Raw genomic sequence first — 18,007 nt, 5'->3', positions numbered from 1 at the left:
GAACCAGAAGTGGTTGAGAATACTAGCGTTGGTGAATGAAGCCGACGGGCCAGGAGTGGTCGAGAGTACTTGTAGAACCAGAAGTGGTTAAGAATACTAGCGTCTAGTTTACGAGTCAGAAGTGACTGAAAATTCTTGTAATCCTTTGTGATTAGTGGAACCCTTCTACGGAATGAAACTGGACGTAGCTCATATTGAGTGAACCAGTATAACTGTCTTTGCATTCTCTTTACTTTCTAGCATTACATACTTTGCACCTGGTTTACTTCGTTTTTCAACAAAACTTTGGACGAAAACTTATTTGATCTTGTTGAAACTATTTTACTAGACGATAATGTTTTCCAGACTGAAAACCAATTTACTTCATCTTCTACGTTAAAAATCAGTTTTGTTAAAACAAAAGTCACTAGACGAAGATTCTAATTAAAATTGCCAATAGCACTCTTGCAAAAACGTTTTCATAAAATTCCTTCGAATCCGAATACACACATTCAACCTCCCTTCTGTGTGTATTTTTGCTAACTTCAAAATGAACCAATATAAAAATACAAAGTGTTTTATTCTATCTTTTAGCCCTCAAACTTTCAAAAGAACAACTTTTTATTAACTTATAATTGTTTATTTCAAAAACTTTAAAAATACACTCACACATACATTCAACCCCTTTTTATGTATTTATTTCTACTTCACACAACGTCGATGACTCCACTAACACAGCCTCCATGTGGGCCTTCTCAATGGTGCTCACGATGATGAAGGCATGCACAAAGGTGGAGTAGTAGTGGAGCTCACAAAATGTCTCAAGAATGCAATTTTGTGTTGTGGTTGATTGAGAATGTGTGGACCCAACTATATACTAGATTAGTTATCATCAATATTTAATATATTACAAATTAAATCAATTAAATGTTTAACCAATTTGATATGTTGTATATTAAATTGGTTACATTATGACCGAATTAACGAGTGCAACATATCAAATTAGTTAAAAGATTAACTAATTTGGTAGATATATACCAAATCAATTACTGATAATATCGATTTAAAAAATCTTAGTTATATTTATAAAAAATCATTACTCTATTTATTAAATTTAATTAGTGCAGAACAACAAATTTTAATAGTATGGTGTGGTAGGTTACTTTTGCACTAATGTAGTGGGAAGTGGTATGTAATTAGGTGCTTAATTAGGTCTTATTTCTCTAAATTCTAAGTTAGTTTAACACGTAAAAATCAACTTAGTTTTCAGCTACTTATTATTAATTTTACTCATGTTTCTATTCTCTTAAGTTCATTCATAAGCTTAACCAAGTTACTTAAGTTAATCCATAGGTTTAGTTAACTCACTTGGCTTAAAGAGTTCTCATAATTTTCTTAAAATGTTTAAAATATTTTAATAATCAGTTTTGCTCTCAGAGTTACTCGTAAGGACAATGAGCTAAGTAGAGAGAAATCATAAAATTCTAAAAAAAAATCCTATAACCTTAGAATAATATTTTTAACATATTTATATTTTAAAACATCGGTATATTATGTGTTTCGTTGAAAAAAAAAAGAATCCTTAACTCTGAAAAACTATTCGTTTATTCAAGCATTGAATTAATATTTAAATTTTCACTCAATGTCTTTTATTTTAAGACTATAATAATAATATTTACAAACAATTATTATGAACGGTTAAAAACAATAATATAAGTTAATAATTCCAAAAAAAAAATGTGAAGTAACATTATAAGCTTATTTCTTTGCTCAAAATATTATTTTATATAACTCTCAAATTATCGAGTATTTATTTCACGACATTATCCTTTCTAATTTAATTTATTTACTAAAATAAGTTCAAATTTTATCCACAAATTGTTGAAATTGTTTTAATTCTTAAGTATCCAAGTCTAAAATAAATTGTAGTATTGTTTTTAAATATCTTTGGCAATCATTTAGACTTTCCAAGTGCAAGTTCCAACTAATATTTCAAGACAAATTTTTTCTTTCAAGAATTATAAATCTCTGAATTCTTAATAGAAATCATTGGATAATTAATTACATATTAATTATTAAATAATTACTTATGTGTATTTTGAGGGCATTACAATGGGAAATATTATCTTAACATATTTAATGAAATAATCCCTAAGATTTTTGTTAGCTGAATTTAACATAATCTTAAAGCCATTTTACTCATTTGCTAGACAAATGACCTTATTTTGACTAACCCTCAAGATAGTTGATCCCAATATATCATTTCATTCAATTTGACTATTGATAAATGAAAGCCCAAACAAGTTAATCAATTCAACTTAACATTAAATATACTTATTGATAGTCGAATAAACAATCGAAGCAAGTATGTCCAACTATTGGGATGAAGTTATAAAGGAGTAATGTTGAGATCTAACAACATTTCGATGGTAAAATTGTTGAAAGGAAGCCGAACTCTCAAAGGTTTGAAGAAGCACTTGTACATAAAGAAGAAGTAGGCTTCATCGTCATCCCCTTCCAACATACTTGGTCTTTGGCTAGGGACCTTTGAACCTCTATTAAATCCCCCTTACCAATCTCCACAATGTTGATGTGTTGAAGAAAGTAAATGAGTAAAGATTGGTTTATAAATTTGGAAGGGTAATCAAACACTTTATCTAAAACCCAAGTTGAGTACTCATGCGTTTTCATAACAAAACCCACTCAAGTGTTTGGAGCTAACATGAGGTTTGAATTTTCAATGTTGGGAGATCCCTCCTGATTCTCGTCTTCATCCCCATCAATGTTAATGGGTACCCCGACAATTAAGAGAAACTTTACCTTAAAAGAGGTTATCAGGGCACTAGAGGTCTCAAAAGATGAAAAACTAAAGGGAGAAGAACTAGAAATGACATTAACCTCCATACCACTGAATAATGGAGACTCAATACTATCACTAGAACTCATAAAGGAAGGGAAGAAGGTGTACATGGTGTAAGTACTTGATTTTTTGAAGGATGAAGGACTTAGGTACTTGGTGTGTTTGGGAGTCAGAGGTTGTAGGTAAAGTTATAATGAAGTAAAATGAACCTATTTATAGGCAAAATGCACCCCGAGACACGAAGCTTTGTATCTCCCAAAACCATTGGATCTTTTCAAGATCAATGGTTCAAAGAGGCATGACCCTTCGCATTCTAGGAGATGTTACACGCCTATCTAGAGCCTCTAGAACTTTCCTAGGATTTTTAACACACCGTCATTACACTTGATGTCTTTACAAAAAGTGCAAGAATATTTGAAAGGCAACAACTTTTGAAATAAATTCTTCTCCCATTTGTCAAAGACTTGAGGGGCTTGTGTATTGGAGACATCTCGGGGTCAGTAACATATTGACTCCCAAGTACTAATTGCTTGGAAATATTGTGTGTACCCGACATCCAACATCGTGACTTGTAGGAGAAATTGGGCATAACTCGACCTTGATAAATGCGTCATAACATTCGGTCGTTACAAAGCAATAAAAGTTATTGAATACACTTAATAAGCAAAACATCAATGATAACTTTTCTTTATATATAAATATGTCTACATCATCATGCGGTACAAAAAAATATATACTTGATAGCTTCGAGTACTTGCTAACTTTGACATCAGAGTCTCTTTTATAGGTATAAATCACCTGATCTTCAGAGACCGAGGACTACCAAGTCGAGGACCAAGAAGTCAAGAAGGATCATCATTTGAAGATTTCTTGTACCTATTTCTCAACAAGAACACCTTACTTCCAACTAATTCTCATTTTTTTTCTTAAAAACTCATTTAGCTAATTTTAGGTGCTAATAATTTCATACCTTTGTGAAGCACTTAATCAAATATGTTAGTAATCACACATAACCTCAACAAAATTATATTTTGTCTTATGAACATTTGTAATAATTAAATTAAGGGTTTGAATTCAAAAACAATTTAAGATGAAAGATATTGGAAGCTAAAATAGTTCCTTGTAATTAAGGTTGCTTACCCAAAAAGGTGTCATCTCATCTCAATGGAAATATGTCTCTAGTCTTCTTAATGAAATATGCTAGTTGTGATGCAAAGTTGCTAGAATACCTATAGAAAAAGAACATAATCATTTTATTGGGAATGAAAAAAAAGTCCAACAATAAACAAAGCTCAATGTAAAAGAGTTATAGAGAAGTTTACTTATTTCACCAACACGACTTGACAAAATTTATGCAAATCCATGATAAAAGAGTAGTCCAATGATTAGATTGTTTCTTAAGATAGGGCAAGCTATTACTAAGATGTATACAAATGCAAATTGTGTTGGGGAAATTGTTGATAGAAGTTCCACCTTAGGATATTGTATGTTCATTGGTGATAACTTGGTAACATGGACGAGCACACAAAACATGGTTACAAGGTTAAGTGCAAAGACAAAGTTTAGAGCTATGACTTAAGGAATTTGTGAATTGTTATAGATGAAGATCATACTTAACGAGCTCTTAATTAGGTGAATGCTCCTATGTAACTACTTCGTTACAATAAGTTTGTCATTAGAATTTCCCATAATTTGCTTTAGCATGACAATGAAACATAGTAATAGAGTAATAGCATAGCATTTTATCAACAAAAAAAAATTAGATAGCGTCCTTGTAACTATTGCACATGCTCCTTGATGACTTCAAATAACAAATGTACTAACTATGAAGGATTTCTCAAAAAATGATTTCAAGATCTCACTACTAAGCTAAGAATGATTGATATTCATTCACTTGTTGAAGAAGTGTATTGTAACATTATTTTATTTCCTCATCTATTGTTTGTATAATTTTTTATCTTATTTTCTAGTTAGAATGAGTTGTTCATTATTTAGATATTTGTTGTCTGAATTACCAAGTTAACCTTAATTATTAAGTCTATATCTTTAATATTTAGACATTGAAGTAGTCATTTCAAAATAATATACATATTCAATCCTATTTTTCAAGTACAAGGATAGGTTAAAAAATGACGAGTTTAATATGAAAAATGTTACTGATGGGCAATATTAGACAAAAGAAAAATCAAGGAGATGAAAAAGTGTAAGGAAATTAACATTCAACAACAAAAAATGAAAGAAATATCTTATAAAAATGTAGGATGATGAGGATTATATACACTACAAAAGGGATATTGAGGTATTTTGAGAAGATAAATACTAGTCACACTTACTCTAATACTTTTTTTTTTGCTAATATTCTCTATTTTGGATTGAAAATTAAAATTTTTAATTGATTTTATTACTAAATCAAAAGAGACTTATTAAATGAAAGGCATAACTCAAAAATTTTTGTGACTTTCAATAAATCTTAACTAATAATAAAGAAACAATTAGAAAAGTAGTTTTATAAAGTGTACCGTTAACATCCCTATTTTAGATTTAGAAACAAAGTGCAGACCAACTTGGCTTTTGGATTACTCTTCCTTATCCTGGATATTTTACTTTCTCAATGTTCTACATTTTTCCTATGTTATGTTTTTAGATTTTCATAGGTTTGCATTGGTTGTATGAAAGTTATTCCACATTTGCAGTAGAATATAGTTGCATTTCTAATTTCTATTAGTTGCATATTATCTTCAAATCAAGACAGGGTGTTATTATTGTTACCACTAACACTAGAATGTTATTGTTGTTGGAAACTCTATAAAATTCATTTGTAAAGTGAAATTTACCTCCAACTTATAAACTTCTTGTTTGTTGCATCTCTAGACGATATGAAACATGAATTTTTTCCAACATAAATCCTAAAAAAAATGTTAGTCATATTATTAATCGGTGAGATCAAGTCACTTTGTACTTCTACTTTATTTTAAAAAATTTAAAAATAAAATATACAAATTGAGGTTAAATAATAAAATTGGTGATTAATAATTTGAGGATCGGAGAGGTTACAGGTTATTAACTTATTTGAGTGATTAGAATAAAGTAATTTTCAACATTTTTTTATTATTTAAAGATAAAATCATCTGAAAATAAAAAAGACAAAGCAATTATAAACCGATTTATCCCCTGTATATAGAGGTATACAGGTATAGATTTAATACATCCATGGATATCATAGAATTGATGTACTAGCACCTGCTATTTATAATAAGCGAGAAAGAGAAAGAGAATTGCGGCCTCACATTACATGGCAGAAATGAGAACTAAACAAGAAAGAGAAAGGAGCAACCAATACAATCACTATGGTAGCATTTAACAACGTAAATTTGAATATTTTTCAATATGGCACTTAGTTCTACACTTACTATTTACATAGTGAACTTCACAACGTGTAGCAACTTGGCCTTTATTGCAAGTGAAAACCAGAAAAGCCTGTTTTGCTTGGGCTGAAGAGGCAGTCAGATACATAGATGACATGATTTAGGCCTCTGCATTTTCCTCATCCTCAATGTCATCAATTCCAACCCAGCGTGTAAAAGCAAAAAGAAACTCCTTGAAGTTCACCATTCCATTTTTATCCCAATCCATTTCTTCTGCAGAATTTTGCAAATAAAACAAAATACTTATTAGTATATAAATACTACTTGGGAAGGAAAAAGAAAGATAAGATTGCTTTAGTTGTTACTGTATGGAAGTCTTGCCTTGGAATGAAGTTTTAGAATGAGTTGAAGCACAATGGTAGTTTTTTTCATTATTAAAGTAAGTAAATTAAAAAACTAAGATCCAACAAATACACCTGACATTTTAAAACAGTTCTTTATTTCATGCAATACTACCGACTAGAAACAGGAATATAACTGATAAATAGACAACCACTGCAGTAGAAGGAATACAAGATACCTACAATGACCTGAGTTTCTTAAATCTTCCCTTCTCCTAATGTTTCCAAGAAGTATGTTATGATCTAGCCTGAAGACTTAACGCAATTGGCGTTCTTTGTTTTTGATCAATTTGAAGGCACTCACTTTTCTTGTGAAAGAATGTTAAATCATATTATTAATATCTAACGCACCCTGTGTTAACATGACTACATGTGCGTGCCTGTGTTTAAGCAAGCTTGAAAGCCCATTTGAGTTAATATACATGTTATTTACACTAAGCAAGCTTGAGTTTATATGCATGTTATTTCCACATAAAGGAAGAAGGAGAGACAACTGACCAAATCTTTTCATGGCTATTCTTCCAGAAGAACGCTCCCCTGATGTAGTTTCATTTATAGCTTGAACCATCTCATTTTTGCTGACATATCCATCCTTGTTTTTGTCTAAGAATACAAATGTATCAACCAAAGTCTCAAATGTGGCCTCCAGATTTGGCATCCCAATTCGTGATTTCTAGGGAAGTCATTGAAAACTATTTGAAGAGGTAGCGAAACATGGAAATTCAAGGCTTATTGTTATCAAAGCAAAGATGAAGGAAACCATGACAAATATTTAGGTTGTCCTTAAGAAATGCATGAATATTCAAGGCTTATTGTTATCAAAGCAAAGATGAAGGAAACCATGACAAATATTTAGGTTGTCCTTAAGAAATGCATGAATTAGAAAATCATGTCCATAACAAAAATATATCAATGAACATATAGAACTGAATTGTTCATTAAGTCCAAACATCTCCTGATTAAATAAATGATTGGATGCATAAAGCTTCAAAAAGACAAGAGGAATCTACATTCAATTCTCAATAGTTAAATGTATAATGACCCCAACTAATTTAAATATCAATCAGAGGTTAAGAGCACATAAGAGCAGGTTACTAGTTTATCTTTCAAAATTGAATTGTTCAAGAATCTCCCCTTATATTGCATAAATAGCCTCATATGGTAATGAAACTAATATGGCACAGATGTGGGCCAGGATACAGCGTGAAGAGCTGCAGGGTCATCCTTCAGAAGGTAGACAAGGCAAAGAAGTACAATAAACTCATTGAATTTCATCCCCATATCATCATTAATATCACATGCTTCAAAAAGATCATTTATCTCCTCCTCGGTAAAAGAAATTTCCAGCTTACTGAAACACTTTTTCAACTCCTCCGGGTCTATTGCCCCATTAGAATCCTCATCTATAAGAAAAGTCATAAACACAAAACTCTTAGCCATTATAATAATTATAAATATCAATTTGAGTGGGCATGCAATGGTGACAACAATGTTGTGTTAGAAATCTTTGCTGTTCAGCTAAAGCCTATGAATGAGCTCAATCAATGGTAGTTACGTTACGACCACAAAAGTAAGCAATATTTGTCAGTTGCAGTGTATACTAAAATCTAATTGAATTTCAATAAACATTTAAGTATTTAAAGGATTAGCTGAAGCTTTTCATGACATAGGAAAAATAAGAATGATTCCAAGAAGACAGTTACTGCTTACTTTTACTTTGAAATGGCATCTGTGGTATCTACTTTCTCAGGGCCATATTTTTCATTTACAGCATTTGAAGGCTTTTGTTGGAATGTATCAAATCTATATACCAATTTAACAAAACCATATATTTGAAGTGGAACCTACCAAACTGCTCAAATATGGCTTTGCATTTTCTAAGGCTCTCATCAATCTTTGGGAATTTCAATATTATAGTGTTGAATGATTTCACAGAACTTCCTTGAGATTCCCTCCGCTGCATTGCTTCAACCATTTTAGCCTCAACCTTGGTTTCTGGCATCCAACCCTTTTTGGGTGAATCATCCTTTCCCAGTGCACCTCCCATTGCCGATCAATAAGCCAGAAATGGTGCCGCTAGTAACTGTCATGTAAGAGTGAAAAAAATGAACAACAATGTAAAAATGAATTCTCACTCACTATCTCTTAATATACATGATTATGTATTTTTCTTAGTCACAAATGATAATAATAGTTAGACCCTTTTCTTGATCCTTTAAGTATATCATTGCTTAGGATCTATCATAAGTGTCAATTTAAAGTGTCCCAAATTGTGGTGTAACGAATTTTTAACAAGTTTCTAAGCCCTTCATAATCAAGTATCTTTGGTCAACATGAAAATTGTAGTATAACAAATGAAAAATATCTTTTTCTTTGAAAAAAAATTAAAGAGAAACAAATGGGGCATGTGAGGAGAAAATCAGTTTCATCCGATTGTGTTAGGATAACATGCCCTAAAACCCAAATGGTTAAATACAGAGAGAGAATCGGTCATGGGCATGTTATTACAGTCGATTCTTTCAAGAATATATACTTGATAGAGACTAAACTGGTTTTTTTTTTTTTTTAAATTAATAGATTTAACCTACCTACATCTGAATTACATTCAAATAAACGAAATCAATGAATTTGAAAGCTTGCAAAAAGGAAGAGCGTGTAAGGGAGAAGCAACATGAATTGTGAATAACAAACATTTAAAGTAATATTAACTAGAATCGAAACAAATAAATAACAAATAAAGAAAGGAAAGAAAGCATCTTAAAATCAAATGAAGAAAGAAAGACATGAAAATACAAAGCGTACCCTATGAGCAGAGAGAGAAAAGGAGCAGGAGCTTCCAAGCTCCTTGAAGTGAAAGAGAAGGGGATCAAGAGAAACAGTGCAGATCCAAGAACTCAAGGAAGAAGAAGAAGAAGTGGTTTCTGGGTGATGCGTAGAAGAAAGATGCATGAAGAGAAAGAAGAGAAGAGAAGAAGCAGAAGGTTGAATGAATATAGAAAGAATACCAAACTTAGGAAAGTGAGTTTTGTTAACTCATTCTGGGCATAGCCTATGTTTCTGCTGCTCCCACCACGTATTCTCGATCTTAGCGCATCATTTTCTAAATTTTTCAATTATATTAGTATATATCTTCACATTATTAAATATGAGGGATCCAAACACTTTATACCTATTGTCTTTGATGTAATGACTAATGAGTATGAGTATATTAATTTTATTTTACTACTACCTTTATCTTGTACTAAGCGTTATACAAAAAGAAGGAAAAAAAATAGTTTAAAAATTTATGATACTTTAGTTTAAGGGGAACTTCAAAAAAAATAAATTAAAATAAAAATAAGATAACATTTAGAAAGTAACACAAAATGACATAATTCTTGTATGGATCGTTTGATATAGATTATAATAAAGGTGTCACTTTCAACCATAAAAGTCAAGAAAGACAGCACAACGGGATGAAAAGTTCTTGGTAAGTCAGAATTTTGGTTTGGCCCAAAACTTAGAGTGCTTTTTCAACACAAGTGTTTGTTTTAAATTCAAGTTTTCCTTCAATGATTAAAAAAGGTTTCTATTATTAGATTAAGATATTGTGAAGTTAGCAAAAATCATACAGAAGGGGGGTTGAATGGGGGTTGAATGTGTATGTGAACGAAGGAATTTTGAAAATTATTTTGGCAGAGACTATTTTTCGTCTAAAAATATTATTTTGATCACTTAAAAAGTGTGCAAAGTTGGCTCAACAAATATTTTGCGTTTGAAAGTTGATCGCCTGCACAAGGAAAGTGTCTCTTAAAATAATAGGTTAAATAAGTGTATTTTTCGTTTGAGGATAGTTGCAGTAAAAAAGATTTAGCAGTGGACGAAATTTTCAGTATGATATATAAGCTAAACAAAAATTGTGTCTGAAGAATAGATAAGAAGTGCAAAGAGTTTTATATTGGTTCGCTCGACTTGAGCTACGTCCAGTCTCCTTCAACCGAAGGGTTTCACTAATCACAACGGATTACAAGTATTATCAGCCACTTCTGGTTCGTCAACTGCACTCGTCAATCCTAGTATTCTTAAACCACTTCTGATTCTCCAAGTATTATCAACCATTCCTGGTTCGCCAATTTCACTCGTCAGCGCTAGTATTCTTAAATCACTTCTGGTTCCTCGAGTATTATCAACCACTCCTGGTTCTCCAAGTATTCTTTCAACTAGCCTCTTTAGGCTTTATAGTAGATAGATGGTTTGAGTGTGTGTATAACTCTCACAGAGAGGATAGGATAGTTTCTACACTCGCTAAGGTATGCAACCTTAGTTTTACAAAGATGTGTGTTTGAGTGTGTATGTTACTCTTACAAAAAGGATAGGATAGTTTAAACACTCACTAAGATAAGTTATTTTAGATCTACACAGATATACAAGATTGTACAGGAAGAGATTTAACGTTCGCTTTTGCTTATTGCTCGTTGCTTCACTTCTCTTCTTTTCTTGTTAAGTCTTGATATTTATAACCTCGTGATTAATTTGCCCATTGTGTACTTTGGAGCGGAGCTTCTCGTTGGCATAGATAGTAGTTTGTTTATGGCCATATAGATCTTTCATTTAATGCATTTGATCTTGCATTAAATGTTTGCTTGTCAAATCTGTGTTATGTGAAGTCTTTTGCATAGTTTGTTCACTTTTATGTCTGACTTCAATCATAACCTCGGTATATCTGTTCTCTTTTCGTCATTGTAGCTGCAAAGGTGTTGTCTTTTTCTAAAAACTAGGTGTACTTTCTCTAATACACGCAGCTTTGACTTGTGGATTCGTGCTTATCTATCTTTCTTCTTTCTTCTCACAATTTTGATGACTTAGTGTGCCTTCTATGAGTGTAAACGATATATGATATCTCTCATTGTGAATAGTGAACTTCAGATGCCTTTCAGTATTCTTCGTCTGCATCTGGAATTTGAGTCTCCGTCTAAGAGGTAGACTTTGACTTTTCCTTTCGTCTAGTTTATCCTTTCCTTTTGTCGGGTTTGACTTTTCCTTTCATCTGGTCAGTTGTGAAGATGGAAGACTTTAATTCTGTCTGGAATGTTTCTTCGTCTTGTGTTATCCATCGTCTGATACTTTGTTGACCTTTGACTGGTAGTATGCCTTGTCTTGTATGTGTTGTATTTTCGTCTATCTTTTGATCGTCTGATGTTTTGTACAACTCAACCAGGCTTCGTTTAGTTTGACCATAGTATGTGTAATAACACATACTTCGTTCTTCAGTTTTGCCTATTTTTATATTTATCTAAAACACTAACACATATGTTATAAATAACAATATATATTATATTTTTCATGTTCAAAACCTTGTTGGGAATTTCTTTGTCTGACTTGACAATCTCCTCCTTTTTGATGATGACAAATATAATCTATCAATTTGTTTCAAATACAATATAACATACATATAGTTTTATGCATATCAAACAGTTTATCAAGTTCATGCATTTCATATCATATATTAGAGCAATCACTAGGCATTTAAGAGTTTAGGGTTCTAAGGCTCTCCCCCTTAGTATATGCTCTCCCCCTCACTTGATTATCCCTTAGACAAGTTTGATAGATACTTTCCTACTTCTCCCCCTTTGTAATCATAAAAAAGAAATAGGGGTAGACAAAATAGTAGTTTATTGGTCACCTATCAGTTCCATTCCTAGCCTATCTCTTAGCCAGATGTATCTATCTTCTTGAATGGGCTTGGTAAAGATATCTGCTATTTATTCTTCTATTTTAACATATATGAGTTCAAAGGTTCCTTTTTGTACATGATCTTTAATGAAATGATGTTTATATATATATGTGTTTAGTCCTAGAATGCAAAACAATATTTTTAGAGATGCTAATTACAACAGTGTTATCACAAAGTACAAGAATACTACTCTTATAGATGTCGTAGTCCTCTAACTAATGTTTGATCCAAAGCAATTGCGTGAAGAACTGTTCTGCGGCAACATACTCAGCTTTGCAAGTTGATAAGGCAATCGTGCTTTGCCTTTTGCTAGCCCATGATACTAAGAATCGTCCAAGAAAATGACATCCTCCGCTAGTGTTTTTTCTCTCCCATCTGTCTCCTGCGTAATCTGCATCACAATATCCTAATAGAGAAAAATTCTAGCTTCTATAGAAGTTGATTCCTAGGTTAGCTGTTCCTTTAAGATATCTTAAAATACGTTTAACAACTTGTAAATGTACCTCCTTAGGTCTTACTTGAAATCTAGCATAGACGTAGATGTTGAACATAATGTCAGGTCAGGATGCTGTTAGATACAAGAGTGAACCTACCATTCCTTGGTACATGGTGCTATCTACGTCTGGTGAATCTTCATCCAAACCAAGAGTTATTGATGGATGCATTTGAGTATTCATTGGTTTTGCATCTTCCATCTTATACTTTTTCAGCAGCTCTTTCATATATTTTGTTTGATGAATTTTGATCCCTTCGTCTGACTGGACGATTTGAAGTCCTAGGAAGAACTTTAGTTCTCCCATCATGCTCATTTCAAATTCATCCTACATAAGCTTGGAAAATTCTTGGCAAAGATTTTCGTTAGTAGCACCAAATATTATGTCATCTACATAGATTTGAACGATTATGAAATCATCTTTTAGTTCTTTTCTAAATAGGGTGCTGTCGATTTTTCCTCTTGTGGAATTTTTATTTATTAGAAAAGAGCTTAGTTTCTCATACCACGCTCGTGGTGCCTGTTTTAGTCCATATAATGCTTTGTTTAATTTGAAAACATCTGATGGTAGCAAATCATTTTCAAAACCAGGGGGTTGGCTTACATAAACTTCTTCTGAAATTTTTCGGTTTAAAAATGCACTTTTAACGTCCATTTGATATAATTTCATACCAGTACATGCAGCAAAAGAAAGCAGTATTCTAATAGCCTCTATCCTAGCAACTGGTGCAAAAGTTTCGGTAAAGTCAATACCTTCTTGTTGTGAGTACCCTTTTTCAATTAACCTGGCTTTGTTCCTTACAATATTTCCTGATTCGTCCAGTTTGTTTCTGTACACCCATTTCGTACCAATGATCGTTCTATCCTTTGGTACTAGAACGAGTTTCTAGACGTCATTTTTCTAGAACTAGGTGAGTTCTTCGTGCATGGCTTGAACCCAACTTTCGTCTGACAAAGCTTCGTCTGTGGTTCTTGGTTCAACCTGGGACAACAATGCAATCTGTGCTTGTGTTTTGAATGAGCTCCTAGTCCTTACTACATCCTTTGCTTCACCAATGATCTGCTCTTGTGGATGATGAGTTTTCATCTGCCAGTTTCAATTGACTGGTTCTCTTTCCTCTCTTTCATCCTGTTGAACTTTAGTTTTTTCAGACTCATACTTCTTTGTCTGGTCTTTATTCACCTGTATGTTCTCAAAGAAATTTCCTAGCTCTGATATTTCTTTATGAGGCTTGTTTTCATCAAACTTTACGTGAATAGCTTCCTCAATAGTTCTGGTTCTGTTGTTGAAGACTCTATAGGCTCTTGACCTTTCAGAGTATCCAAGTAGAATATCCTCGTTAGTTTTTGAGTCAAATTTGCCTAAATTATCTTTAGTGTTTAAGATAAAGCATTTGCATCGAATGGATGAAAGTATGAAATGTTGGGTGCTCGTCCCTTCCACAATTCATAGGAAGTTTTTTTCAAAATAGGCCTAATATATATTCTATTTTGAATGTAGCAAGAAGTATTAACTGCTTCTGCCCAGAAGTGTTTGGGGGTTGAAAAATCATTTAATAAGGTTCTGGCCATTTCTTGTAAAGATCGATTCTTTCTCTCTATAACTCCATTTTGTTGTAGAGTTCTAGGTGTTGAAAAATTATGTTTAATTCCATTTTCTTCACAAAATTCTTGAAACTGTTCATTTTCAAACTCTCCCCCATGATCACTTCTTATAGTTGCAATTGATATTCCTTTTTTCATTTTGAACCCTTTTATAGAATACATAAAATACCTTGAAGGACTCATCCTTGTGGGTTATGAACAATACCCATGTCCATCTGGTGTAGTCATCAACGATGACTAGTTCATACCTTTTACCACTGACAGATGCAGTCCTGGTGGGACCGAATAGATCTATGTGGATCAGTTCAAGAGGTCTTGAGGTGGAAACATGATTTTTACTTTCGAACGAACTTTTAACTTTTTTCCCCTTTTGACATGCTTTACATAAACTATTCGTTTGGTAGACAAGACTTGGTAGACCTCTTACGAGGTTATGCTTTTTCAGCTTTGAGATTAATCTCAAGCTCGCATGACCAAGCTTCTTATGCTAGAGCCACTGATTTTCATATGAGACTAGACAATCAACATTTTGATGTTCTAGCTCATTAAGCATTATTTTATACAGGTTTTTGCATCTATTAGCCGTAAATAATATGGATGAATCAGTTTGACTATCAGTACATTTATTTTTGTTGAAGGATACTTCATAACCACTGTCACATAATTGGCTTATGCTCAACAAGTTATGTGTTAATCCTTTGACATATAAGACATTATCAATGGAGATAGAGGAGTTGATACCTATTTTACCTATCTCATGATTTGTCCTTTCTATCCTCCACCGAATGTGACTTGCCTCCTTTCTTGGATTTGAGGTATAGGAACATAGACCTTTCGCCCGTCATGTGTCGCGAGTAGCCATTGTTCAGGTACCATGACTGGACACTTCTTTTCTTTGTTGAATAGATCTGTAACAGGTTTTATTTCAATCTTTGGTACCCAAATGGATTTGGGTCCATGAGTGTTAGCGTTTGAGGTTTTGGAATACCTCTTCTTGTGCATGTGACTGCACTTGGACGTAGAATGTACATGCTTCCCATAAGTAGAAGATGCAGATGTACTTGATTCATTTTCAGGTTTAGGTTCAACATATCCTATTCCTGATTTATCATTGCTGCTCCTAGAATATTTTAAAATCTCTTCAAGATTCTTAGTTCCTAGGGTGAACTGCCCACCTCTCTTCAGATGAACAAATTACGACTACTGGAAACAAAGAATGATCGCATTCTTTGACGCATGTCATATAGACATATGGGATGTCATAGAATAAGGAGACTACATTCCACTTGACGAGGTTGGCAAGGAGATACCTAAAGCATGGTGGAATGAAGATTTGTACTGAACTCCAAAGCCCGAAATGCACTCATGTGTGCTCTGTCTGAGGAAGAGTACACCAAAGTACATAGCCTCAACAGTGCCAAGCAGATGTGGGATACCCTAGCTCTAACCTATGAGGGATCCCTGGAGGTAAAACCCAACAAGCTAAGCTTGTTGGTTCGTAAGTATGAACTCTTCGAAATGGAAGAGAACGAGTCTATCCAAATTATGTTTGGAAGATTCCAAACTATTGTAAATGAACTCTCTTTTCTAGGTACAACTTATGATAATTTTGATCACGTTGACAAGCTACTTCATAGTTTACCCAGGAAGTGGAGACCACAGGTTATAGTCTTAATAGCGTCCAAGAACCTTGAAAAGCTCTCGTTGGAAGAACTCATAGGGTTACTCAAAGTCCATGAGCTGGAGCTACAACAAGATGACGCTGGAAGAAAATAGAAGTCCATTGCACTGAATGTGCAAAAGACAAAATCTACACCATCATCTTCAAAATCCTTAAAGGCGGAAGAAGCGTCTGATGAGAGTTGTGGTGAAGAAACATGTGGTTCAGATGACGAGATATCCTTCTAATCAAGAAGGATCCACTCTATGATCAAGAATAAAGGAGGGTCACATTGGAGAAAATTCAACAGAACTCCAAGAGATAAGGCACAACCAGTATGCTTTGAATGCAAGAGACCAGGATATTACAAAATAGAATGTCTAGAATGGAGAAAGAAAAGAAAAAGAGGACCTTCCACAAAAAGAAGAAGGCTATGATGGCCACCTAGGAAGATCTAGACACGACATCGTCTGAAGATGATGAAGAAGCAAATATATGTCTCATGGCAGACACAGACTAATCATCAGAATTTGATGATGAAAAGGTTAATGAATCTAACTTTAAAACTCTTCAGCATGCATATAATCAACTTTTATCTAAAAAATTATTTTGATCACTTAAAAACTATGCAAGGTTGGCTCAACAAAAATTTTGCGTCTGATTTATTGTCTCCACAAGGAAAGTGTGTATTAAAATAATAGGTTAAGCAAGTGTATTTTTTGTCTGAGGATAGTTGCAGTAAAAAAATTTAGCAGTGGATGAAATTTTCAGTATGATATATAAGCTAAACAAAACTTGCGTCTGAAGAATAAATAAGAAGTGCAAAGATTTTTATATTGGTTTGCTCGACCTGAGCTACGTCTAGTCTCCTTCAACCGAAAGGTTCCACTAATCATAACAGATTACAAGTATTATCAACCACTTATGGTTCGTCAACTCCACTCATCAACACTAGTACTTAAGCCACTTCTGGTTCCCCAGGTATTATCAACCACTCCTAGTTTGCCAACTTCACTTATCAGCAGTAGTATTCTTAAAACATTTCTGGTTCCCCGAGTATTATCAACCACTCCTGGTTCTCCGAGTATTATCAACCACTCCTAGTTCTCCAAGTATTCTTTCAACTAGCCTTTTCAGGCTTTACAGTAGATAGATGGTTTGAGTGTGTGTATAACTCTCACAAAGAGGAAATGATAGTTTCTATACTCGTTAAGGTATGCAACCTTAGTTTTACAAAGATGTGTGTTTGAGTGTGTATATTACTCTCATAGAGAGGATAAGATAGTTTCAACACTCACTAAGATAAGCTATCTAAGATCTACATAGATATACAAGACTGTACAGGAAGAGATTTAATGTTCACTTTTGCTTATTGCTCGTTGCTTCACTTCTCTTCTTCTTCTCTTGTTAAGTCTTAATATTTATAGCCTCATGATTAATCTGCCTGTTGTTTAAATTTGAAAGTTTACGTTAGAGCATAGCTTCCCGTTGGCGTAGATAGTAATTCGTTCATGGCCATACAGATCTTCTATTTAATGCATTTGATCTTGCATTAAATGTTTGCTTGTCGAATCTGTGTTACATGAAGTCTTTTGCATAGTTTGATCACTTTTATGTCTGACTTCAATCATAATCTAGGTATATCTGTTCTCTTTTCTTCAATATAGTTGTAGAGACGTTGTCTTTTTCTGGAAAATAGGTGTACTTTCTCTAACACACGCACCTTTGATTTGTGGATCCGTGTTTGTCTATCTTTCTTCTTTCTTCTCACGATTTTGATGACTTCGTGTGCTCTTCTATGATTGTAGATGATATATGATATCTCTTGTTATGAATAGTGGACTTCAGATGCCTTTCAGTATTCTTCGTCTACGTCTGGAATTTGAGTCTCCATCTAAGAGGTAGACTTTGACTTTTTTTTCATTTGGTTT

General features: G+C 33.3%; 2 protein-coding genes across 3 annotated transcripts; one reads left to right on the top strand and one right to left on the bottom strand.

The window, feature by feature from the left end:
- Positions 1 to 6,054: 6,054 nt before the first annotated feature.
- LOC109812347 (Calcium-binding EF-hand family protein) lies at positions 6,055 to 9,745 on the bottom strand. Of its 2 annotated transcripts, none has more exons than XM_020376294.3 (5): positions 9,611 to 9,745; positions 8,454 to 8,688; positions 7,806 to 8,008; positions 7,104 to 7,278; positions 6,055 to 6,477 (listed from the first exon to the last, which is right to left on the bottom strand). In XM_020376294.3, the coding sequence occupies exons 2-5, from the start codon at positions 8,650 to 8,652 to the stop codon at positions 6,365 to 6,367; spliced, it is 690 nt and encodes a 229-aa protein (XP_020231883.1). In that variant the 5' UTR covers positions 8,653 to 8,688; positions 9,611 to 9,745; the 3' UTR covers positions 6,055 to 6,364. The 2 variants fall into 2 exon arrangements, with proteins under 2 accessions (XP_020231883.1, XP_020231881.1); XM_020376292.3 differs by having other exon boundaries at positions 9,408 to 9,696.
- Positions 9,746 to 15,781: 6,036 nt separating this feature from the next.
- Positions 15,782 to 16,192, top strand: LOC109812339 (uncharacterized). The gene has a single exon (XM_020376283.1). It carries the CDS (start codon positions 15,782 to 15,784, stop codon positions 16,190 to 16,192), a length of 411 nt encoding a protein of 136 aa, XP_020231872.1.
- Positions 16,193 to 18,007: the final 1,815 nt, after the last annotated feature.

The sequence above is a fragment of the Cajanus cajan genome, chromosome 5 (genome assembly GCF_000230855.2).
Source record: "Cajanus cajan strain Asha chromosome 5, NIPB_CcT2T_4, whole genome shotgun sequence".
Taxonomy (NCBI): domain Eukaryota; kingdom Viridiplantae; phylum Streptophyta; class Magnoliopsida; order Fabales; family Fabaceae; genus Cajanus; species Cajanus cajan.
The sequence above is the reverse complement of the archived record's forward strand: the minus strand, read 5'-3'. Positions and strand labels throughout refer to the sequence as shown.

Coding starts and splice junctions, on each gene's coding strand:
- LOC109812347 (XM_020376294.3), bottom strand. CDS start 8,652: ATGGGAGGTGCACTGGGAAAGGATGATTCACCCAAAAAGGGTTGGATG. Junction 8,009..8,453: donor AGCCATATTTGAGCAGTTTG/GTAGGTTCCACT, acceptor CTTTTCTTATAG/ATGAGGATTCTAATGGGGCA. Junction 7,279..7,805: donor ACCCTGCAGCTCTTCACGCT/GTATCCTGGCCC, acceptor TGACTTCCCTAG/AAATCACGAATTGGGATGCC.
- LOC109812339 (XM_020376283.1), top strand. CDS start 15,782: ATGTGTGCTCTGTCTGAGGAAGAGTACACCAAAGTACATAGCCTCAAC.